This window comes from Plectropomus leopardus, chromosome 14 (assembly GCF_008729295.1).
Source record: "Plectropomus leopardus isolate mb chromosome 14, YSFRI_Pleo_2.0, whole genome shotgun sequence".
In the NCBI taxonomy this organism is placed as follows: domain Eukaryota; kingdom Metazoa; phylum Chordata; class Actinopteri; order Perciformes; family Serranidae; genus Plectropomus; species Plectropomus leopardus.
In genome coordinates this window covers 729585-755623 of record NC_056476.1, presented here as the reverse complement: position 1 = coordinate 755623, position 26039 = coordinate 729585, and the positions used below count along the sequence as shown (strand labels likewise).

At 43.1% G+C, this 26039-nt stretch overlaps 1 protein-coding gene across 1 annotated transcript in view; it reads left to right on the top strand.

Annotated features, from left to right (window-relative positions):
- LOC121953749 (neuronal PAS domain-containing protein 3) overlaps positions 1 to 25781 on the top strand; it is a 291906-nt gene extending 266125 nt beyond the window's left edge. The window contains 6 exon segments of the mRNA XM_042500962.1: positions 3320 to 3513; positions 7267 to 7373; positions 18563 to 18710; positions 19284 to 19399; positions 23833 to 24066; positions 24178 to 25781. Coding sequence (XP_042356896.1) covers positions 3320 to 3513; positions 7267 to 7373; positions 18563 to 18710; positions 19284 to 19399; positions 23833 to 24066; positions 24178 to 25490 — 2112 coding nt within the window. The 3' untranslated portion in view covers positions 25491 to 25781.
- Positions 25782 to 26039: the final 258 nt, after the last annotated feature.

Genomic DNA, 26039 nt, shown 5'->3' with positions numbered 1-26039 from the left:
GTGACACTGTAACACTGCGACACTGACACTAATACAGTGATGCTGTAACACTTTAACGCTGTGACACTGTAACAGTGTGACACTGTGACGCTGTAACAGTGTGACACTGTAACACTGTGACACTGTGACGCTGTAACAGTGTGACGCTGTAACAGTGTGACACTGTAACAGTGTGACGCTGTAACAGTGTGACGCTGTGACGCTGTAACAGTGTGACACTGTGACAGTGTGACGCTGTAACAGTGTGACAGTGTGACGCTGTAACAGTGTGACGCTGTAACAGTGTGACGCTGTAACACTGTGACACTGACACTAATACAGTGATGCTGTAACACTTTAACGCTGTGACGCTGTAACAGTGTGACGCTGTAACACTGTGACGCTGTAACAGTGTGACGCTGTGATGCTGTTGCGCTGTAACGTGACTTCACAGAATATCTCATCTCAAAAAGTGGAATGAAATTTACTTTGGACACATCTGGTTTCCAGAGGAACAGACAGATGTTTGTGTTTGTGTCACTGATGGGATGTAAATATGTAGCTGCAGCATGACCACACACACACACACACACACACACACACACACACACACAGATGCCAGTCAGATCACATAATCCTGTCATCTCAGAGTGTGAACAGAGAGTCAGCAGGTTTAGCATGTTAACACCGAACCTGTGTGTGTGTGTGTGTGTGTTTGTGTGTGTGTGTGTGTGTACGAATGTGTGTGTGTGTGTGTGTGTGTGTGTGTGTGTGTGTGTGTGTGTGTGTGTGTGTGTGTGTGTGTGATCTCCTTGAAGACAGAGGAACATATTATCAGCCACTGGCTTATAGTCTTACTATCTGTCATCAAATGAAGTGATCCATATGGAAATCTGTAATCCTACCATGGACAATAGGTACTGTGTGTGTGTGTGTGTGCGTGTCAGTGTCAGAGAGTCTTAAAGTGTGTTCATGTGGCTGCAAGTGACTCATGGTGTCTGCAGTCCTTCATTTTAGTTAGTTTTCATGATTCCAGTCCATTTTATTATCATTATTTTCTGGCAAATATTAGACTTTTTCTCTCTAGTTACAGGCTACTTTCAGTATTTCTGAAGATCTGTTTTAATAAAATAATATTAAAACTAATATAATATAAATATACAAATAATATAAAATAGTTATATTATAACTTGTAGTTTTTGAACCTCGTGCCTAAAAAAAACAACACACATTTCTTATTAAATCTGTTTTAGTTCCAATAACCTTGATGGGATCACGTGTAGGAGTGTTTTCTTTTTGTGCATAAATGAAACTGTGTTTGTGTGTACAGCATGCCTGACTGTGTGTGTGTGTGTGTGTGTGTGTGTGTGTGTGTGTGTGTGTGTGTGTGAGTGTGTGTGTGTGTGTGTGTGTGTGTGTGTGTGTGGATGCTTCATGTACACATGTCAGTCACACAACAGGTGTGTGTGACCGTCCCAGATCGAGAGGCAGGATTAAAGAGGATTCTCCGAACTGCAGCGTGTGTGTGTGTATGTGTGTGTGTGTGTGTGTGTAGTCTGTCATGGTTTAGCTTTTACTAATACACTCGATCTTCCTCAAGGATGAAGTGTTCAAGCTGCTGTAACTTTATTGTCAAAGACAAATGTCAACATTTACAAAACATAAAGAGTCAGAATAGAGTCATTCATTCTTCAAATGAATGTGACTAATTTTACCAAATTAATAAATTTATGATACAGAACAATATTTCAATATTTTAAAAGAATGACTGTTTCACTGGCAAAACTGAAAAAAGAAGAAAATTAGGAAGTGCTTTTATTTTGTTGTTTAAGCAAAATAAAAGCGTCCTCAATCGATGAAGATTGATGTTTCATTCTCTTACAGTGTTGTGCTTGCGTGTGTGTGTGTGTGCGCGTGTGTGTGTGCGTGTGTGCGTGTGCGTGTGTGCGCGTGTGTGTGTGCGTGTGTGCGTGTGTGTGTGTGTGTGTGTCGTATACCATGTTCCACCTGGCAGACTCAGATCACATGCAAATCACAGCGGAGGCAGAAACGCACATAAATATTCATCCACACGCATGCATATATTACTACACACATTTGCACTCAGTGACACACAAATTACTGCAACACTAACACACACACACATAATACAGCGTTACAGTTAGTAGTTTTAAAGCTGTTGTGTTGCAGCAGAGAGCTTCCTCCTCCTCCTCCTCCTCCTCCTCCACTGTTACTCTGCAGAGGTACCCTTGAGCAAGGCACCTACATGTGCCCCTTAACAGTTTTAGTCCTCCCCAAAACAGTGGTGCAAGCTCAGTGTCATAATGCAGCCGTTTCTCTCTGAAATATGCCTTTAATTTGTACCAGAAAATATGAGGCAAACTTAAAGTGACCGGAATGATTTAGTCTCAACATCGTGAGGAATCATTAATGAAAGTATCAACGTGTTTTTGAAAATATTTCCTTCAGTATTCACTTGTAGTATTAGGAGAGTTTCCGTAACAGATTTGTACAAAACTTGAGCGTCATTTTTGAAATGTCGATAAAACACAATAGCGAGGTGACTGTGTTTCCACCGAGTGATGTAATGCGACTTCTCCTCTGTTGACAACATCCCAGTAACCATGGCGACGGATGTTCAAAAGATTAGCAGCTTTATTTCTATCGCAGCCACCAAACTAGCCGTCATTATTTCCAATCCAATGCCACGTAGGCGTGTTCTGGAGCCGTGATGGAAATATAGATATTATATGTGGGAGCAGCCACGTATGAGGGAAATTTCCTTTTGACAAGCGCATAGCCAGAGCATCATGTGACTGGTCACATGAAAACGAGACACAGATACATAAAAGAGGTAGAGGAGCGTCGCAGCACAACGTCGATCTGACCCTCATATTTGCCTCATGTGAAAACAGAAAGTAAAAACAGAGCGAGAGAAAAGTGACACTGCATTTAAAAGACGAGCATTTCCCCGACGAGCAGCAGCTGATTAACATTTCTCGCAGATCCGTCGCGTCCGACAGACTTTTGAAGCTTCACACGAATTTAAAGCTCTGGATAATTACACCCTTCACTCTCCCTCTGTCTCTCATCTCCTCTCTTTCCACCTCTCCTCTCTTTCTTTCTTTCTCGTTCACTTCATCCCTCGAGTCTGTCCGTGAAAAGACCAAAAAAAAAAAAAAAAGGGGTAAAATCCCCCCAAAAAAGTTCTCCTCAGCTCACCTTGTCTTTATCCGTTCTGACCTCTGCTTTTGAATTCAGTCTGTGAACGCTGACTTTCAGCACAGGTTTCAAACTGGATTTTCACCTTCTGTGTGTTTTTTTTTAAAATCCTGCTCAGGTGATCCACGTCACGGGGCGTCTGCGCATCAGGATGGCCTTGGCGCACAGCCGCTCGGTGCCCAATCAGATCATGGGGATGGTGGTGGTGGCTCACGCCCTCCCGCCGCCGACCATCAACGAGGTTCGCATCGACTGTCAAATGTTTGTCACCCGAGTCAACATGGACCTCAAGATCATCTACTGCGAGAACAGGTAGGACGGCAAAGTCAAAGTGATGCAAAAAGTTATTAGTCCAAACTGAACTGTAAGTCTGCTGCACGTTTTTGGGCAGATTGTGAGCTTTTTTCTGACTGCTTTTGGATTTTTCAAATTTTTCAAATATGTAAGAGCACTTTTTTTCTTGAAATGTGCTCCTTTTTATCACGAACAACACTTGTGTAGGTGACAAAATATATAGCTTGTTATAAGATATTTAAATTAAACCTAAACTGAAGTATTGACCTGGCCGATACATGATTTTATATATAAAAAAAACTGCATTAGAAAGACTCATTTACAAACAATATTGTCATTGCAAAGGCTGCCCTCGGACTGCTTAAATTTCAGGTGCCATCAGAGGTAAATGTGACACTGAGACATCTCAAAATGTGCAATAACAATAAACTGTAAGCTACTATAAAGACATCAGCATACTAGTAGCAATTATTTTTTTGTGGTTGTTTTTTTGCTCATGCGGGTTATATAGATAAGGACCATAATACACTGAAAGAACAAGAGATAATATTATGGTTATTGTAATTTTTTAATCTTTATCAACATTTTTTTTTCTTTTTTTGTTTTTTTTGCTGCTCATTCAGCCATCTTGCCAATGATTTCTCACAACACTTGTTTTAAAAGCACTAAAGCTTATTTATCCTCAGCATTGCATATGGAGACGGAAAAGGACGGAGCCTTCTGTTCTCACTCTGTTTTCATTTTGTCATATTATTTTGAGATACATATTTACATATTTCATATTTGTGCACGTTTTCTGAGAGATTACGGATGTGGATGAGACAGAGCAGTACCTTTGGAGATTGTGGAAGAAGTGTAGTGATCTAAGTTGCTCATTATGTTTTTGAAAGAAATCAAACTCATTTTCGGAGGTTTCCGGAGTTTTAAATGCATCCTAATGCGGCACAAGAAAGCTGATGTTGATCCAGGTGTTAAAGTTTAAAGGCTCTCACTTTAACGTTGGATCTGAGATCTTGTTTGAGATCTGGAAAAAAAACAATTCTTGCAAAAATATGGGGAAAAAAAAGTCAAAATGTTTTTTGTCGTTTTGGCCGACCATAAAAAATGAACTTTTTAGATAAAAGTCTTTATAAAATGTTGCTTTTAGGGGTTTTTTGTATACCTTTTTCTGGAGAAATGGGTTTTTAATATCTGTTTTTTTCGCACCAGTGTCAAACATAAAACTCTATTTTTGCTCGTTCTGCAGTCATGTTTCATCCTCCTGTTCAGGGCAGAAAAAGAAAAGTTGCGTCCCTCGTCGGAGCTTCTTATTCATGAGGAAGTCTGACCCAATCCTCCCTGGTTTAACAGTGAAATATGTTGCTGATGGATCTAGCTCCTTCGCTCTGTCCAGATAAAGCAGATAGGCATCAGGATCTCGCTCAGGAGTTAACCGGCCGACCACGGGAGATTTATATCAGCCACACACACACACACACACACACGAAAAAAAACCCTTCATGTTTTATTATAAAAAGAGAGGAAGGAAAAAATGATAGTAGACAGATTGCTTTTTTTGTGGATGGAAAACGGGACACAATGCGAGGCAGATGATGATATTCAATGCGGAGCGACAGAAAGCATCTCGGCGGCGAACAGACAAGCGTCGCTCCCATTACAGCCCCATTTTGAGGATGAGTTTCTAAGAGAATGAGAAAATGGGAGGATGTTTTTTTTTCTAAAGAACAGAGTGTGCTGTTATCTGCCTGCCAGACATTAGTCTCCCCCCCAAACCCATCAGAATGATACGGGGGAAATTGTTCTGTCTATCCTGTGGCGAATTTGTTCAAATTAAACCTTTTAAAGCTGATGTGTGTTACCTGTACAATAGACAGACGCGCTTCACTCTCTGTTGTGGAGTTATTAGCTTTTTTTTTTTCTTCCCTGAATCATTTTTTGTAATCGCTGAGTAGCAGAGCTGTGCAGAGGAAACTGTCAGTTAAATATGTCAAAGTTTCACAACATTTCCAGTCCGTGCAGGTGAGCGTGATACAGATTTGGACACGCAGACCAGCTGCAGGAGAAAAATGTTGGCACTTAACATTTCTACAGTTTCTGAAGTGACAAAAGTGTTTGAGCTAAATTTGTCATCTGGAGGTGGAGATGGTGGTGTGATATCGAGGAGAGAGACACCAAGCTGCAGACTGCTGTTTAACACCAACAAACAACAAAACCAGGTTGTCAGCATGTCTTTGCTGCTGACACGCCCCAGTATCTGAGTCAAGTCAATTTTATTTATGAAGCCCATTATCACAAATCACAGTTTGCCTCAGAGGGCTTCACAGCATACAACATCCTTCTGTCCTTAGACCCTCGCATCGTCTAAGGAAAAACTCCCCCAAAAAAAACTATAATGTGGGAAAAAATGGTAGAAAAGAGAAGGGGTGAGATGCACAGCAACAATAATGGTGACAATAACATAACATATAACAATAGCAATAGACATAAAATTAATAAACAAAATTTAAGATCGCATGAAATGTTACAGTTAGTGTTGATAACAATCGTGTGTATATTTATAGTGGAGGCATGGCTGATAATATCAGCAGTAGAAGTTGGCGTCAAGTGAGATCACAAGTTCAACCAAGACCCACGTTACAGGCGCAGCCAAAGTCAGGATCACAGCAACAGCACAACCATTACAACGATCCAGGCCGCGCCAAAGTCAGGATCGCAGCAACAGCACAACCATTACAACGATCCAGGCCGCGCCAAAGTCAGGATCGCAGCAACAGGACAACCATTACAACGATCCAGGCCGCGCCAAAATCAGGATCGCAGCAACAGCACAACCATAACAACGATCCAGGCCGCGCCAAAGTCAGGATCACAGCAACAGCACAACCATTACAACGATCCAGGCCGCGCCAAAGTCAGGATCGCAGCAACAGGACAACCATTACAACGATCCAGGCCGCGCCAAAGTCAGGATCGCAGCAACAGCACAACCATTACAACGATCCAGGCCGCGCCAAAGTCAGGATCGCAGCAACAGCACAACTATCAACATAAATGTTACCATCGCCATGACCAAATGTCTCCCCTTCTGTTCCTGAGTTATGACCATAGACTGTATATAAAGATGGATGACACACCCCCACTTATCCCCGCTTTCCTTAAGTGAAGCTAAAATTTCGAAGATTAGGGCACTGCCATCTTGCGAGGGTGATGTCATTGAGAGCTGGAGCCTGTGTTCCCACCAAAACATCCGTACGACCAATCATAAGCAGCTCCATTGAATGCGAGCACAGGGATTGGCTGTCACAGCTGTCAATCATGGCAGAAAATCCCCCTTTTTGTATAATTTAATAACTCATTAAAACCGAACATCAGGGTGATGATAACTACCTCTAGAGACAGAAACCATCTTTTGGAAAAATGTATTTGTCGTGTACTTCCATTCATGTATAAGGAACCTTTTTTGGGTTTTTTTTTTTTCAGCACAGACTGAGTCCAGAAAATTTGTACAAAAAAGCCTTAAATAACCTTTAAATTCATTAAATAATTATTTATTCATAGACAATTTGATTCTTATATTGCTTTAAAAATAAACTGGTTAAGAAAATGTCACAACAACCAAGTGTGCAGAGTCTGTGATCACATTCTGTTCGTATCGCTCAATAATTATCTGTGTTGTATTCTAAATCTAATGTACACATATTAATATCATCTTTATTTAGTCATGTGCTTTTTTATGGTGTATTAACGCAGCTTACGTCACTTGTGTTTCAGGATCAGCGACTACATGGACCTGACTCCGGTGGACATCGTGGGGAAGAGGTGCTACCAGTTCATTCATGCTGAAGACGTGGAGGGAATCAGACAGTGTCACCTGGACTGTGAGTACTGTCACATGACTGCACACTCTGCACCGAGTCCACAGAACTGCTCTTTTTATTCTGAATTACGCCACCTTGCAGTCCTCAATTTTTATTTTCAATTTTTCTAAAACCGGCGCCATCTTGTGGAGGACAGACGTTGCTGCAGACACTTAGCTAACAATCATAGAGACATGCTGAGATCTAATTTTCCACGTTGGATGAGACTTTTCAGAACACGTAGGACAACATTTTGTGCTGCAGAAACAAACTCCCGCGCTTCCTCTGTAAGAGCAACAATGCCGCAGTAGTATTTCTAGATTTAACTTTGAAAGTTAAAGGCCACTTAAAGAATCTTTGCTCTCCTGTATCTTTGAAAAGTTTCCTCACAGCAGCAACTCTACAATCTTATTACCCTTGTCAGGAGGCATAATACACTCTGCCTCTCCGACACACACACACACACACACACACGCAGGCAGCGGCTTGGTGTCCCTGTTTAGTGGCTGTCCGGATGATTTGCGGCGTGCTGTTTGTTGCTGCAGTCGGATCTTTACTGTGGCGGTAAAAGCTGAGGAGGCGTTCAGAGCTGCACAGCGTTTCACGGCGTGTCGGAGGCAGTGAAGGCATTTAGGCGGAACGCCAAATAATAACAATGGCACAGCGAGGACAACACGCCTGATGGGATCAAATACTGTCCGCTGCAGCTGATTACAGTCGGATACAGTGAGCGCGGCGCTCGTTTGTTTTAGGGCCGTGAGTGCTCTCTGTTGCTTTAAGGTGACGCTCCATCCTTCCGGTGAGCTGCGTTTGCACAAAATGTTACCGAAATAATCTTTATTTACACACACGCGACCACTGCTGTGGTTTTGGAGCCAGAACAGTTTCCAAACTTTTCAAGACCTCCAGCCTTTGCATGTTTCATACTTATTATATCAGTGTTTGTAAAGAGAAGCAGTGTTTGAGCTGACTTTGTCATCAGTACGTGACGGTGAACGGCTCCAACCCAACATCAACAAAACTGCTGTTTTTACAGCAACTTTTTTCCCTCAAGGTCTTTTTATTAACATTATGAGTAAAATGCAGTTTATCACAGATGTTAATGGAAAAGAAAATATAATATAGCACCTCAACTGAGTGTTTTTAGTGTCTAAACCTAACAACCCATTCACCAGATTGTTGTTGAAACATAAAGGAATAAAAAGTTTCAACGCATCGGCGACATAATAACATACAATTGTAACAAATCTAACATAACATACAATGCCAGCATTTTCTCTGGTGACTCGCTTGTGTCGCTGCTTTTAGCAGTTGAAATTCAGCTGAAAAACTTTTTGCCTGCAGATGTCGTTGAGTTCTGCCCGCTGACTCTGCTACCAAAACTCAAACATGTCACCACCTCACCAGAAAAAAAAGCATGAAGCTCCCTGAAACTTTTTCAATTACCTTCCCCAAAAGTTCCTGAGCTCTGAACATCCAGAGTGGCAATCAGGAAGTGACTCTATGGCGGCCCGGCGGGGTCAGACGGGACGAGGAGGGGGGGAGGTTAGGATGTGTAAAACACGAGGAAAAAAGGAAGTGAAATATGGAGGGAGATTATTCGTCTCTGTCTGCTGTGAGGATGGGAGGTCAGGGAGGCGAGCCGGCAGCCAGCGGTTTAAATGACTTGGTTTTAGTCGAGCGTAGTCTAATACAGCACCTTCGGTCACCTCGGCTGCTCGTTTTATTCTTCCTCTTTCAAAATTAATTTCCTCTCTGAAAGGGGGGCTTTCAGAAATGGATGGCTACAGGGCGCAGGAGGTGCTCCGTGTCTTTTTTTTTTTCCTCTCTTCATCCTCGCCGTCAGATTGTTCTGAAATCTGCCTTTCTTTGCGGCGGTTTAATTCGGTGGCTTCATGAACTCGTTTGCTGATTGTGCGGAGGCTGATTTCAGAGCAGCAGTTTAATGATTCTCGGCAGTTTTAGCCGACGCGGTGAAGCTGTCTGACTAATTGGAAGGCGACAAATCTGGTTTGTTTTGTCTGTGATGAGTTTCAGGTCTGGTTTGGTGTGGACATCAAGTACAGGCAGGAAAAAAGGTTTTTTCTTTGTCCTTAAACTCTTTCTTTATGTTGAGTTTACTTCAAAACAAGGATCTTCCATTTCTCTTGTATGTTGGTTCGGTTTTTACAAATAGTGTGTATTTTGAATTTTGTGTATTCTGCTGGAGAAATGCAAGTTTCTGAGTGTATAGGAATTACTTGTAGTTGTATTTGAAGAAAAAAAACAAAAAGTTTAAATTACATTTTGTACATTTTTTGTATTAGCCCGAGTGGAGCAGTTTAAATAGAAAAAACCCACCTTGACTAAAAGTTAAATAAAATGTCATGAATTTTCGTTGACTAAAACATTGTGAGTTTTCAACTAAAACAAGACCAAAACTTTGAAGGATGAAAATGACTAAAATGTGACTAAAACTAATAAGCATTTTTGTCTCAAGACTAAGACTAAATCTAAAATAGCTGCCAAAATTAACACTGCTGCAGAGAAATTAAATTTTTTCCATACCTTTAGCTTGTTTCGGTCTGTTTAGTATCCAAGTCTCGTTCTAAGACTCATTCAAGGTTCACTTTAAAAAGACTCATTCACAAACTTACCACCTGTTTTGCATTTCCTCTTCTTTTTTTGAGCCATACAGCAAAAGTTTTGCTCAAGATGAAAATTTTTCTGCCCTTTTCATTATTTTACCTTCACCTCCATCCTGTGTTCTTTAACTTCCTGTCAAATCTGCCTCTGTGTTGGTTTTCTGTGGTTGAAGCTGTGAAGTCGTCTTAGCAGTTCAAAGTTTTGTTGGTTCAGTGCTGAAGACCACGCCCCAAATATTCAGTTTCGTTTCTTGGTGACCACAAAGCTCTCCAGGGATTCAACATCGATACCGCTTCAGCAAACCGTGATCCTCGCCTTTTGAATAGAAATATTTTTTTGCCAGTAAAAAAAACAAGGACTCATCAGGTTGTTTGTATTTACAGATGTGCAACTGCATGACAAGGTCTGAAAGTCGACAACGGTCTGTACTGTGAACTCCAGTGGTCCTTCAGACACAAACTACGAAAAATACAAAATTGAAGAAAGCCTCCTGCCCTCTGCAGAAAAGTTTCCTAAAAAAAGTTCCCATGACTGAAAAAAGGCCATCGTACTTCCTGACTACACGCTGAATCTTCAGCTGGAGTGCATAAAATCTGTCACGAAATAGGTGTTTTTTTTCAAAGGAAGTTTCATGTTGTTGGCCAACAGCTGCAGATTTTCAGCTGAGAAAAAGTCTTTTTTTTCCTCCACTTTCCTGTTTGTGCAGAACAGCAGCTGCTTGCAGCCTCTGATTTTTTCGTGGGATTTATTTCCACGTCTGCTCTCGGTTCTCCCGCTGCTGCAGGAGTCGGATAGTTAGGGAATCGATCAAGGTGTATTTTAGAGGGATAGCCTGTTCTCTCAACAGGGATCTAAATTTTAAAAGGCTTCTTTTTAAGTGGAGGACGAGGCGTGATCCCTCTCTGTGAAAAGGCGTCACTCCCTAAGTCTCTATCATTACCTGCTGACAGCCGGTCTTAGCTCGGGTCAGATCTCAAAGTCAATCTGTCCTCGTTTCCACCGCCAGAACAGAGAGGAAGAGAAAGAGAGAGATAGAGGGTGAACTTGTCTTTTCAAAGAAAGAAAGGGAGGGAACGGGAAGGAGTGATTTGTAGGCAGAGAAAGAGGGAGAAGCAGAGAAAGACTTTGCACAAGGGATGAAGACAGATTCGTCTTTTCTCAAAGAAAGGCAGAGAAATGGGAAAGAGCGATTTGCAGATAGAGAAAAGAAAGAATAGAGGAAAGAGTGCTCATTTTCTCAAGGAGAGACAGGTAAAGACGAAAAGAAAGAGGCAAGAGGAATGAGAACAGGTAGATTTTCGGAGAGTCTATGAGAGGACAGAGAAATAAGAGGAGGGTTCTCCAGGTTTTATAGAAATAAAGACATAAAAAGAAAAGAATACTCGTCTGAGCTGATCTCAGAAGGACGAGATGGACAAAAAAAAGAGATCTCATCTTCTTCCCAAGAAGTGGAGATGAACTGCAGAGTAAAAGAGATGTGCAGAGGACAGGATATACTCATTATTTTTTCACAATAAAAGCAGAGGAAATTCACACAGCTGTCTTAAGAGTTGTTGCCGTGGAGATTCTGCCCTTTCTCCAAAATAGTGGAACTAGATGGCACTCGGCTTGAGGTGCTCAAAGTGCCAAAAAATACATTTAGAAAACTCAACAGCAATGTCTCTGCAGAAATCCCGACCCGGTCGCTCAAAATCATCATCATGTAGGAACTGTGTTTCTGCGTCCGTGAAAGGTGTATTTCAGGGTTGTTGTTGTGTTTCTGAACAGTAATTTTTGCGCATCAGTCTTCAGGTATCTTTTCTCACAAATCTGTTTCTGATTGGCTCCAAAGTTTTAGAGAAAGAGAAAAAAAGTTTTAACACCAGGAGAGAGCCAATTAGCAGAGAGAGCAGAAATATCATTTGTCTTTTCGCAATAAAAGCAACAGCATGGGAAAATGAGAAGACGGGACAGAAGAGAATCCACTCGTCTTTTCAGAAAAAGACGATTTCCCCCTGGTTCTCCGGGAGTCGAAGGAGGACACCAGGGAAACCGTCTAAATAACAAAAAAGGAGATATTCAGTTTTTTCGAGAGAGGGGGCGAGAAATAATAAGAATACTGTTTTGTTTTAAGGAGAGAGACATTTGGACATACAGAGGGAGGAAAAAGACTGAGAATTACCCACGGAGGAGACGACAGAACAGAGACAGACAGGATGTTTGGCAGAGAGACGGTCGAGAGACATTCACTTGCAATGGGAAATAAAAGAGAGTGAGAAAGAGCGAGAGACAAGCACAGAAGTGAAAGCTCGGTGGATTTAAGCCTGCAGGCGTTTTAGCAGAGCTCGTCTCTCTGGACTAACACCGCCTTTAATGAATCCACACACACACACACACACACACACACACACAGAGGCAGACAAAACACACACACCTGTGAAACTATGCACACAGGTACGTTAGTAAAACACACACAAAAAATAAGCCTGTCGGGATGAGCGAGAAACATGGACAACCTCAATGACATAACACACACACACACACACACACACACACACACACACACTAACTGTAGAAAACAAAGTGACCCGTACTTTACCTGCTGACTTTTTTGTGACTTCGCTTCATTTAACCCATAAAGTGAAGAGCGTCGCTGTAGATAAATACAGAATCACGTCAACACATTGTGATCGTCCAAACCACATCTGGAGGAGTTCAAACTGGCGAATGATCAGATCTCAGCAGGTGTAAACAATACGGTTTCTTAAAAAAACGTTTCCCCAACAGGTTGAAAGGTCACCTGACTCCACCTCTTTCTGTTGTCTTAAGCTGTTTATCGAAATTAAAACTACACGAGTTCTTTGTCTGCAAAGGAAAAAAGAAATACTCGAAACTTAGGGAGTCTTGCTTAAACCTGCGTCTTCAGTTTGTGTTTTTAATTTACTTCACGGACAATATTTCCAGACCGTTCTCATTCCAAAATCGTCATATATGCTTTTGCAGGGATTTTGTCGCCAAAAGCCAGCTTTTATGGCTGTATGATACGCAGACGGATAGAACCTGTCGTGTCTGCTTAATGGCGTCAGGTTGAAACGCTGCCAGTTGTAACATAATTTAAGGAGCACAGAAATGAGCGAGAGGGGCGGTGGATGGATCCAACAAACCCCGGACTTTCATGCAGGATTCAGGTGTTCGCTCCCCGTCTGAATGTGATGTTTTTTTTCTTCACCTTACCATGCGCCTCCTTCCCCTAATCCTAACCACCGTGGCAGCATGTGCGTTTGTTGACGTCCTGCCGTCGGTTGCCATGTGCAACATAACCACGTGCAGCATCGTCCCACCTAACCCCTTTCAAAAACATGGGGCAAAGGGAATGAGTAACTTAACAATTTTACAAAAAAAAAAAAAAAAAAAAACAAATTACCTGAAAATCAGCAAAAAAAGTCAAAAAACAAACAAGAAGTTAAGAAAATATTTATTTATTTATTTAGATGTTTTATTCATTTTTTCTGTTACATAATTTTTAACATAAAATTATTACTAATATAGTTTTCTGGATATTTTGTTTTCCTATTTTTCAGAATAATTTTCCAAAAATAATAATAATTTGGGGGTAATTTTCTTGTCTCCTTTTTCTAATTTCTTGCTATTTGTGGCACTTTCTTTTGTCAGGTTGGTCATTGCCTTTTTCCCCAAAGTTTTTGAAAGAAATCCAAACAATTTGCCCAGATTTCAAAGAATTAACTACCTTGTGAAAGGCATCATCAATCCAGGTTTCAAAGGGTTAATGTGTAGTAGAACAAAGTCTTTAGTATGAGGACTTTGAGGCTGTTCCTCAGCGGGCCATCAGAGGGCGACAGAGCAGCGATTTACTTTTTTATTTCTCATAAAACAAGAGGGTCTTCATGCCTCCATCTCCTGTCAGACTGGAAGGACGTTTCCATAACACGATTTCACAGCCGTAAATTACCTCCACGTTAATGTGACACACACACACACACACACACGCAGGGTAAACGGGGTAAAGGTAATCTGAAAGGTAGACGAGACTAAAGAGGAAATCCAGCAGATTAAAGAGAAGGAAAGAGAGCGAGAGGACAGGTGTAAAGGGGAGGAGGATGGAGAGAAAGAGGAAGCGGAGAGGTAAACACAGAGGGAAAAGACAACGCCGCAAAGTGTGACATTGAGTGAAAGAGAAAGAGAGAGGCGGAGGAAATGAAGAGAAAAAAGTGAGGTGGAGAGGCTTTAAAAGGGAATAGGGCTCCTTTAATCTGCCGGTCTCTCTCCTGCAGCCTCGGGCGAGCCTCCAGCACGCTCCCTCTCGCTTTCTCTCCCTTCCTCTCCTCTGCTTCATTAGTGGACGATCAGAGAGCGGCTGATTTAATGGAGGAGTAAGAGGACGGGGTTAAACGTATAAACCTCACCTGCAAGACAGAGGGGAGGGAGACAGACAGAGAGCCAAAGATGAAGGACGGACAGATGGATGGAGGCAGGACTGAGACTGGTCCGAGACATTTTGTTTATCATCGTAGACCTGTTTCTGTCGCTGGTTTCAAATAAAGTCTCCAGGCTCGCTGAAGCTCGTTGGCCTCGACTAATTTCTCCAGTCTCGACTAAAGTCTCCGGTCTTGATTAAATTCTCCACTCTTCTTGAAGTCTTGGGTTTGCAGAAAGTCTCCGGTCTAGGCTTAAGTCTCCAGGCTCCATTAAAGTCTGCAATTTCAGCTAAAGTCTCTGGTCTTGCTCAAAGTCCCCAGTCTCAACTTAAGTCTCTAGTCTTGACTTAGGTTTCTGGTCTTACTGAAACACTCCAGTTTCGGCTTAATTCTCCAGCCTAGACTAAAGTCTCTGGTCTTGCTGAAATTCTTTAATCTCAACCAAAGTCTCTGGTCTCAAATAAAGTGTCCAGTCTTGACTAAAGTCTCTGGTCTTGCTGAAAGTCTCCAGTCTCAACTTAATTCTCCAGTCTCAACTAAAGTCTCTGGTCTCAACTAAAGTCTCTGGTCTTGACTAAAGTCTCAAGTCTCACCAAAAGTCTCTGGTCTCAGCTGAAGTTTCGAGTCTTGACTTAAGTCTCTAGTCTTGACTTAAGTCTCTAGTCTTGACTTAAGTCTCCAGTCTCGTCAAAGGTCTGAGGTCTTACCTAAAGTCTCTGGATTCTTTAAAAGTCTCCACAGTCTGGACTTTAAGTCTCCAGTCGCTACTTCAGTCTTGTCTCTGGTCTCACATAAGGTCTCCGGTCTCGCTGAAAGTCTCCAGACTGTCGTCTCGTCCTAGTCCAGTTGTCTGCTGTTGTATGTAAAGAAGAACGGATGATTCGCCGTGGCAGAGTGTCCTTATGTATCATGTCTCCATCACCTGCAGAGCGTCCTGTATTTTGGGTCAAACTTCTCTTACGTCTCTCACGTTTATCCAGGTGATAAATGTAAACTGTATGCTTGTAAATGCAAATCACGTTAAAGATTTGCCCATTTTGTGTTGTTTCTGACACAAACTGCTTCAAAAAAGCTGAATGTCCGCATCGATTATGAAGACTTCGATTTATTGAACAGTTATCGGAAACGTCCCAGTGAGTCGTAAACATCAGCTGTCTGGTTTCATGGGTGAGACGGTGTGTGTTACAGCACGCTGAGCAGTCTGCCGGAGTTATAAAGCCTTGTATGACTCTGTGTGTGTGTGTGTGTGTGTGTGTGTGTGTGTGTGTGTGTGTGTGTGTGTGTGTGTGTGTCCTCTTCCATTGGACATGCTGATACACTGAGCTGCTCTCTGAGGACCTGCAGTCATCCGAACAGGCAGCAGTGTGTGTGTGCGTGTGTGTGTGAGTGAGTGAGTGTGTGTGTGTGTGTGTGTGTGTGTGTGTGTGTGTGTGTGTGTGTGAGTGTGTGTGTGAGTGAGTGTGTGTGTGTGTGTGTGTGTGTGTGCGCGCGCGCGCATTCATTGTGTCGTTATTTACTCTGCCGTACAAACAAAGCAAGGTCACATTCAAGGTGACGTGATCTCACCATCTCTGCCTTAACATGCAAACAAGTTATTTTCCCTCCATCTCTCTCTCCCTCTTTCTCTTTCGCTCTCTCTCTCTCCTCTTTCTCTCTCTCTCTCTCTCTCTTTCTCTTCTCTCTCTCTCTCTCTCTTTCTCTCTCTCTCGCTCCCTCTCTCTCTCTTTCTCTCTCTCTCTCTCTCTCTCTCTCTCTCTCTCTTCTCTCTCCCCTCTCTCTCTCCCTCTCTCCCTCTCTCTTTTTCTCTCTATGAATAGACAAATAGAGAACGAATGAGCGCCGGCCGCCCGACCAAAGTCAATTACAGCGGCCCTGGGGATGTCGTCTTAAACAATGCTATTAGTTTCTAATAGTTTTTAATTACTGGCCTTCTTTTTATATAAATCACCCTCTCTACTTTCTCTCTCTTTCTTCTCCGTCATGGAAAAACCTATTTGTGTCCGTAATTAAATGGAGGAGAGGGATATGAATTTAGTGGCCCTCGCTTCTGGTCTCTGACTGTTTCTGTTTGAGCGGCTCCTGATTAATGCCGATACATATTGCTTGAGATAACCATTTAGTGGTTAATTTAGCCAAATTTATTGCCTGCGTACCGTCGCAGGGCGGAGCAGGGGTGTGGGGTGAAGGTGGGTAAGGGGGGGGGGGGGGGGGGGGGGGGGGTTGCCACCTCCTGAGGACATGTGATGCTGTCGCAGTGACACAGCGCTATCTGGTGGAGAGCGGCGGGTACAGCAGCTCTTTCAGGTGAAGATGTTGTAATCGCCCTTTAGTGGAGTGAAATATGCAAAAACTCGATGCACAAAAGGTTAATGTGCTCCAAACTCTGAAGAAAATCAGTGTTCTGAAGTATCAGTCAAAACTCTTATCTTAATCTTATCTTATCTTAAGTTTGGGGGGTTTTAATGGTGTTGGATTAAAGATTAACATTTTGAAATGTGAGCAGACAAGTTTGTTTTCTTTCAAAAACATGGTGAGAAGGCAAGGAGCAGCTTAATACAAAAAATAAAAATGAAAAATAGCGAGAAATTAGTAAAAAGTTAAAAGAAATTATAAACGCAAAAACATAAAAGTAAAAAAAGAAAACATACAAGAAATTGCTCTTGCTTTGGAACTTTGGAGCCAACATTTTTAAATATATGTATTTTTTTCTCTGTAACATCATTTCAATCATATATTGATTATAAATAAATATACATATTAGATATTTTCCCTATTTTTAAAAAATATATATTTTTCGAATAATTTTCAGCCCCTTTTAAAGTAAAGTTTCAGGTTATTTTTTGTCTCTTTTGACTAATTTCTTGCAATGTATGGGACGTTTCTTGCAAACATTTTTTTTGAAAGAAAGCAAACCAATGTGGTCAGGTTTCAAAGGGTTAAACTGCTTCTGAGAGGCGTCTGAACGCAGCATGTCACATAAAAAAAAAAAATTAAAAAATTAGAAGCAAAACTTTGCTTTGCATTGAGAAAATCTCAGCGATGAGACATCGGGCCCCCGAGCACAGATATGCAAAGGGGCCCCACAACCTCTCCTACAGAGGAGCCAAACACACACATTTTGTAGTTTTGCCAAATTTGTTGTTGTTGTTTTGCAGCTCTTTGTTGTCATTATTCATCTTTTTGTCTCTTTGAGGTCATTTGTTTTTGTATTTGTTATTTTGTGTCTCCTTGTATTTATTTTGCATCTCTGTTGGTCTTTTTTTAGTAGTTTTGTATTTGTATTTGATTAAAGGTCAATCATGTCAAACAGAACTGTTTAGACACTTGAAATGTGGACTGTTGGACAGTTTCATCTTTTTTTTTAAATTTTGTATCACCAACCTTCCTGGGTTTTTTTTTTTAATCTTGTGTGTGTGTGTGTGTGTGTGTGTGTGTCCCTCTCACTAACACTGGTCCTCCTCATCAGGCAGCTGCTGTTAACTGTTATAACTTTACGTGTGAACATATGAGCACAAAGTAGCTGATCATAGATATCGTGTTATAAAGTGCATATCAGGACACACGGCATGTACGGTGAGGGTGTATTCTCACGGGCCAATCAGAGAGACAAAGAAACATGACCAGACAGCTACACACACCTATGAACACACACACACACACACACAGATGCTGGCAGTGTGTGTTGGTCTGATTAATGACGGCAGCAGCAGAGCAGCTCTCAGCCAGCTGTCACATGACATCTGATGACTGCCTCTCTCTCTCTCTCTCTCTCTCTCTCTCTCTCGCTCTCTCTCTCTCTCTCTCTGAAACTCTTCTCCCTCTCTCTCTCTCTCTCGTATGATGATCGAGACGCTCAGCCCCTGGTGTGAAACATTCAGAATATCAAACAAAATCCATCTCTGACATCACAAACCTCTCTCTCTCACTCCTCACTCTCCTCTTCCTCTCTCCTGTCCTATGATGATCCCTCCTGGTGTGAAACTCTATCCTCAAAATCCTCTCCTCCCTTCCTCCCTCCCTCACTCTCACTCTCCCTCCCTCTCTCTCTCTCTCGCTCTCTCTCTCTCTCTTCCTCCCTCCCTTCCTCCCTCCCTCTCTCCTCTCCTCTCCTCTCCTCTCCTTCCTCCCTCCTCTCCCCTCCCTCCCTCTCTGTTTGTGTCTCTCTCTCAGTGATGAATAAGGGTCAGTGTGTGACAAAGTATTACCGGTGGATCCAGAAGAACAGCGGCTACATCTGGATCCAGTCGAGCGCCACCATCTCCATCAACGCCAAGAACGCCAACGAGAAAAACGTCATCTGGGTCAACTACGTCCTCAGGTCAGTGGGTCAACTCGGCCCCGTCGTCATGGCGACGACAAGCCTAAATTTAATCTGATCTACAATATTCTACAAAATTAAAAAAAAAAAAAAGATTATGCACAAAAATCCAAAAAAGAGCACCCAAGTGGTGGATGAGTGAATGATGCATGCACGCAAAAGATTAATTAGTTAAAATTAAATTGGTGAAATTAATTTACTGAATCAGAATTAAACAATAAAATAACACAATTGCACATTAGTTTATTTAAAAATAACTCAGGAGCACAGGGATGTTTTCTTAAAATCTTTGCATCATTTGTTTATTTTTTTTCAAAATTAAAACAAAAAAACAAAATAATGACCTGTTTTTTCAATATTTGTTTCCAAAACCAAAAGGGAAAAAAACAACAACAAACAAACGGATACAACTAATTTTTCCTATTTCCAATTTTGTAGTCAACATTTTGGAAAATACGGATAATGAGGGTCGTCCGTGTAAATCTGTATCATTCATTCATACAATTAAAAAAAAAGGCCAAAAAATACAAAAATGACTAAAACATATATGTATCTGTCTGTGTTTTTTCACAGTAATCCAGAGTATAAAGACACACCCATGGATATCGCCCAGCTGCCAAACCTGCCCGAGAAAACCTCCGAGTCCTCCGAAACCTCCGACTCTGACTCCGAGTCCAAAGAAAACTCTGGTGAGTGTAAAAATAAAAACGGAAGGAACAAAAGAAAGACTGAAAACCAATTAAACATCATTGAGAAGGGTGGAGGGAGACAATCAAACAGCACTGAACTGTGAGAAGAAGGAAAGTGAAAATGTTTCTTGTGTTTTTTTGTTACGGTCAGATTTTTCTCGCACACAACGCACTCATAAAACCTGTATGATTCCTCACAAGCACCTCTTCAAGTGCTACCACTGTAAACACCGGCAGTGAGGAACAGCCTGATCAGTCAGAGGAAGCCAAAGACGTTTTATCAGTTGGTGCCAGTGTGCCGCGCGTGCCAGGCTGGATGGTGATGAACGCCAACAGCTGCAGGGACTGAGCGCTCACTGGCAGCGCTGCAACGCCGCCACAAAAACACATAAAACACAGAATAATGCTACCAAACGCCACAGAAATACCTCCAAACTTCACACCGCGACACAACAAGGGCCGCAGAGCTCCACAGAACAGCGTCCAGATAATGCACCGAAACACATGCGACACCGCGGTGCAGCGTAACACCGACACATGACGTCTGCGAAGCCCCCGAACGTACCGGACACCGACTGTCCTGATAGTTTTGGCGACTTTTAAAAGACCTTTTTAGTGACTCTTTTAAAAGAGGTGCTGAACGACGAATGTAATAATTAACTTTTGTCTGTAGAAAAGAGAAGCCAGTTTCTGTCGGTGAAAGTGTGGCTGGAGCGGTTTGGACTGACTGTTCGGTTCAGTGTCCGCAGGACAGCAGCGAAACACAGTCGACCAATCAGCAGCCAGACAGAAGCGGGAACGAGCTGTCAATGTGTCACGATGCCGCCTCTGATCCCTGCTGTCTGTTTCTGCTCTCATCATTTAGGTGTCCCATACCCTGGGGACATGTCCCCACTGCTTTTTCATAGGCCAGTTTTGTCCACAACAGTATTTAAAAGCAGATTTTGTTAAAAAAAAAAAAAGAAAGAAATATCGGGTCAAACAAAACCGGACTTCAGTCTCGCTTAGAGTCTCCGGTCTTGACTTAAGTGTCCAGTCTCAACTAAAGTCTCTGGTTTCGTCTAAAGTCTTCAGCCTTGCCAAGAGTCTCCTGTCTTCACCAGTGTCTCTGGTCTTGCCCAAAGTCTCCTGTCTTGCTTAGAGTCTCAAGTCTCACCTAAAGTCTGTCTCAATTAAAGTCTCCAGTCTAGAGTCTTTGGTCTTGACTTAAGTCTCCAGTCTTCAGTAAAGTCTCCAGTCTCGCCTAAACTCTCTGGTCTTGCTGAGAGTCTCTGGTTTTGTCAGAAATCTCTAATCTTGATTAAAGCCTCCTGTCTCACCCAAAGTCTTTGGTCCTGCCTAAAGTCTCCAGTCTTGCCCAGAGTCTCTGGTTTGTCGAAAGTCTCCAGTCTTGACTAAAGTGTCCAGTTCTCCCAAAGTCTTCAGTCACGCCTAAAGTGTCCGGTCTTGTGTAGAGTCTCAGGTATTGCCGAAAGTCTCTGGTCTCACCTGAAGTCTTTGACCCTGTTTTTGCAGTTTTTATTTCAGCTGGACACAGAGTTCTCATCCACGTCTCAGAGCGGATGTCGTCCAGCGAACCGGAGCTGATAAAATCTGCCAGCAGCAGTTTGAGAATCTGCGTTTGTCTTATTGCGTCTGCAGAGAAAGTGAAGCTGCAGCCTGCAGGAGATCTGACTGTGTGGTCCTGATGCACAGGATAAAAGGTTAAAACATATAAAAAGTCACATAAATCAAGTATTTCAATTATCTGTCAGTAATTCTCACACAGCACAAGCTTTGATTTTAGCTTTTTTTGTTGTTTACCAGAATAATTGCTGAAAATAACACAAATAATCTTAATTGTTTTACTGGAAACATAAAAAAAACCACTAAAGGAGCCCGAACCTGACGTGAGCTTCAATACAGAAGAATAAATTAGATCTTAAAAAATGCTGAATTCAGATGCAGAAATACAAATTAAGGATTAACAGTGTGTCACCAACATCTCAAACACAGCCATCGCTGAAGAAGACAAAGCTTGCACGCTGCCAGCAGAGTTGAATTTAAACCAATACGCGGCCTCCACCTTGAGCATAACATTATCGAGTCCTGCAGCCTGCGTTGGCACGATGAGAATCAGTGCCAGCTGTTATTCTTGCTGGAGGAGAGCGATTCTGGCACCCCGTCGGCTGTAAACTGATGCCAGCTGCTGCGGGAGGCGGCCAGCTTCAGTCGGGCTCCAACAGGCCCGAGGTGCTCAGGCTCAACATATTCTAAAATGAGATATTCCACCTTTGACCTTTGTTCTGTTCGGATGCAATCTGTGCAGAGCCAGAGAGCGCACGAGTGCAGCTGCCAAAAAACAAAGAGTCTCTTTATTATGGTGTTTTTATTAGTGCAATGCAACTAAATATTAACGATACTGACATAAAATTACAAATAGTCAATAAAGAGCACTAAATGTGGATAAATCTGCCGCTGAAAAAAGTCCCAAACAAATGCACCTTTTCCTACTGTTTGTATGATCAAAACTGCAGGGACCGGCTGTTTTTAGGAAATAACTACACATTTCTAAAAATGAACCAATGGGCTTGCAGATACAAAATAACACATTGTAGTTTTATGTCTCGTAATGGTGTTTTTATAAGTGCAATACAACATAATATTAATGACATTAACATAAAATTACACAAGTTTTGTTTTAATCCCACACACACCATCCTGCTGGTGCAAATACTCACTAAAGAGCATTAAATGTGGATTAATCCGCTGCTGAAAATAGTCTCCAACAAATGCACCTTTTCCTCCTGTTTGCATGATAAAAACATGAGATTACTAAGAAAAACATAGCTAGAAAAATTGCAGGTGTTATGTTTTAAGTTGAACTAAGTTGAAAACCCAACACCCATTAACCCTTTGAAACCTGATCAGATTGGTTCGATTTCTTTCTAAATATGCAGAGGGGAAAAATGATGACCAACTGGGCAACACATGGCCAAAAAATTGTGAGAAACTAGTAAAAGTAGACAAGAAAATTACCTAAAAAATACATTTTAAAAAAGAGGGGACTTTGTTTGTTTTTTTTAATTATCCACACAAAATAAGAGACAAAAATGTCGAGTAAACTATATTTATAAATCATTTAAAAATTATGTTAGAGATAAAATATAATGGAATATATGAATTAAATACTTTGTCAGCGTCATTTTCATGTATTTGCTTTGTTTTTTGTTAACTTTTTTTAATAATTTGTTTTTACCTTTTTTGTCTTGTTAAGTTGCTTGCTGCCTTCTCCCCGTGTTTTTTTTTTTTTTTTGTAGAAATCAAATCAATTTGCTCTGGTGTTAATGGGTTAACTGGTAACAAACTATTTTTTTTTTTTTTTTAGCTAATATCAAAAGAAGCCAAATGACGACAGCTCTGTTCCTGGGAGTCACAGACACAACTGAAATAATCCAATTAAAGCCATATTTTAAATAATGATAAATAATGATAAGGCGGCCTGTGGCTCAGCGGCCGTGAGTTTGATTACAGCCTCGGCCCTTTGCTGCATGTCTTCCCCTCTCTGTCCTGTCACAATTAAGGCAAAAGCCAAAAAAAATAAATAAATGATCAAAAATCTCCATTTCAATCTGTAGTTATTGGAAACACCTGTCTCCATCTTAAAAAAAAGAAAAAAGATGGACTGTGGAAACAACAACAACAACAGAAATAAATCCAGACTTTATGGTTTTCTACCTGACGAATAGTGATGTGTGTTATTTTATGAATAAATAGAAACAAAGCTTCTCTGGCTCTCCGGCGAACACTTCAGACCGCAGGTCCGTTTCTGATTCCAGCCTGAGAATAAATCTGTTTTGCTTGGAGAGCACACTTAATGGAGATACAAGGTTTTCCCCAGACAAAGCAATTGAGTCGACATTTCAGGTGCCACGAGGGAGTCCGAGCGCTGCCAGCTGGGCAGCCGCTGGCCTCGGTGTGTGCTGGCAGGGTTTGAAGTGTGTGTGTGTGTGTGTGTGTGTGTGTGTGTGTGTGTGTGTGTGTGTAATGGGCTGGACAGAGCCAACATGCCTGAACAGCAGCAGCAACAGATACTGAACACACATCAGCGCGGCCGCGACACAACACAACACATGGAAACCCTGTCCGGGAAAATAAAAGGATCAGCACCTGAGAGTCACAGCGCAGATACACGATCCGAATCCTTAATTTCTCAGCCACATGAAGATTTTTTTTTTTTTTTAATGGAGGAGCTTATTGTCTCTGTTGACTGTTGTCTCTTTTAATGCCACAACAGTTTTGCTTTTAAAGATGCTGAAATATCTGAACCACATTTCATTGTATTTCTGTCAATTTTATGTCAACGTTACAGCGGCGTCCTCATCCGCCGAGGACGATGCATGTCAAATGGACCTGGATTTTTTTCACCAGTTTGCCCTCTTTCTCCTCAACAGACAACGAGAACGCCAAGTCCGAGGGGAAGCCGGGCCACCAATCAGAACGCGAGGACCCGGAGACGGACAGCAAGCGTCAGCAGCAGCCCGGCCAACCACACTGCTCCTCCGAACAGGAAATGAAGCGTCAGGAAGAAGGAGACAGCTCGAGTAACCCCGAGAGCCAGGACAGCGACGACAGTCTGGAGCCGTCAGATGCAGAAGGAGAAGAGCAGGAGGAGGCAAGGGTAGGAGGTGGAGGGGGAGGTGGGGGAGGTGGAGGGGGAAGGCTGGGGGGGCTAGGGGGGGGGGGGCGGGGGAGGCTGGGGGGAGGGGGGGGGTTGGGGGGACTGGGCGCCATCGGAGGACTGGGTAATCTGGGCGGGCTTCATATTAAAGTCGAACACTACGGAGAGGGGGAAGACGTACAGCTGCACAACTCGCAGACGTCTTCATCGGAGGAGGAGGAGGAAGAGGAGGAGGAGGATGATGAGGAGGAGGAGGATGGCGGCGTGCAAGATTGCGACAGCGCCAACGCCGGAGGCAAACTCCAGAAAAGGCGGAAGAGAAGGAAAGTGCAGAAATGGGACGGATCCCGAAGCAGGAGGCTCCGTCTCTCCTCGACCACGCCGAGCCCCGTCGCCATCGGAGATACCACACCGCTGGTTGACCCCTCCCAGGCCACGCCCACCAACTCCTCCCACCTCCTAACCTCCGCTGACTCCCCAAACGGTGCAAGCGCGACGTCCTCGGTCCTAAAAATCAAGACGGAAATGGCGGAACCGATCAACTTCGACAACGACAGCAGCATTTGGAACTTCCCGCCCAACAGAGAGATTTCTAGAAACGAGTCTCCGTACAGTATGACCTCCAAGCCGGCGGCTCCGGGGAACCACGAGGCCTTCCCCTCGCCACAGGGAGGCTCTCTTCAAGTAGCCATCCCGGACTCGGTCCTCACCCCTCCTGGAACCGAAGGAGGAGCAGGAGGAGTGAGGAAGCCTCCTTACAACGGCAGCTCGGCGCCGTCTTCTGCTTCCAGCGCTGCCAGTTTAGCACCTCCCTCCAGCGCCTCCTCTGCGGACCCCCTGTCCCCGCCTCTCTCCGCCTCGCCACGGGACAAGCAACAAGGCACTCCCACCACCTCCTCTTCTTCTTCCTCGTCCTCCTCCTCGTCCTCATCGACCTCTTCCTCCTCACTGCTGTACTCTGGCGACCTGGAGGCCCTTCAGCGTCTGCAGGCCGGTAACGTGGTGCTCCCGCTGGTCCACCGGGTCACGGGGACTCTGGCCTCCACGAGCACGACGGCTCCACGGGTCTACACCACCGGGACCATCAGGTACGCACCGGCGGACGTCACCTTAGCCATGGCGCAAGGCAACCTCCTCCCCAACGCTGCCATGAACTTCGTCGACGGCTCGGGATTCGGTCTGGACCCCAAGACGCCCATGGAGATGCTGTACCACCACGTCCACAGGCTCAACATGTCGGCAGCGGCGGCCGCCGGCCCGTTTGTGGGATCTCCGTCCGCTACGGGCGGGAACAACGCCCTGGGAGGCCAGATGACGACCGCAGCCAACGTCTTCACCACAGCGGAGGGACTTTTCTCGACGCTACCGTTCCCGGTGTACAGCAACGGGATCCACACCACGCAGACGACGCTGGAGAGGAAGGAGGATTAACGCAAAACATTCGAGACCGCATTACTGTGTTTCTGGAATCAACAACTGTGTCAAAGACTACTCACTAGTAAAGAAAAAAGAAAGACTATTTACTTGCTATCTTTTATCAACACAGCACTGTGTTTCCGAGAGGGGAGAAAGGACAGGAAAGGAAGACAAATGTACTCTAGCACTTTGAATCTGAGCAACTGAGCTTGTGTAATAGACATGAATGACCCTCAAACATGTCCCCCTTTTCTATCTTTTTTCTCTCCCCTCCTCATCCTCTTCTCCTCCTCTCTCAGCCTCTCTCTTTGCTCCCGTTTCTTGTGATCAGCGACGTTTTTCTCTTGAACAAGAAAAAAAAACAGACTATTCTTTCTTGTAAAGAATTCCTTTTTTTGCCTACTGAGAATTCATATTGCCTAAGGACTCCTCGGAGCCTGACGGGGATAATTTTTATTATTTGACTTGTTTCTGTTGCATCTTTATGAAGGTGCTGATTGTGTGTATTTAAAGGAGGACGGTACAGGGATTTGTTACGGACAGAAAACTCTCCGCGGCGCTCCT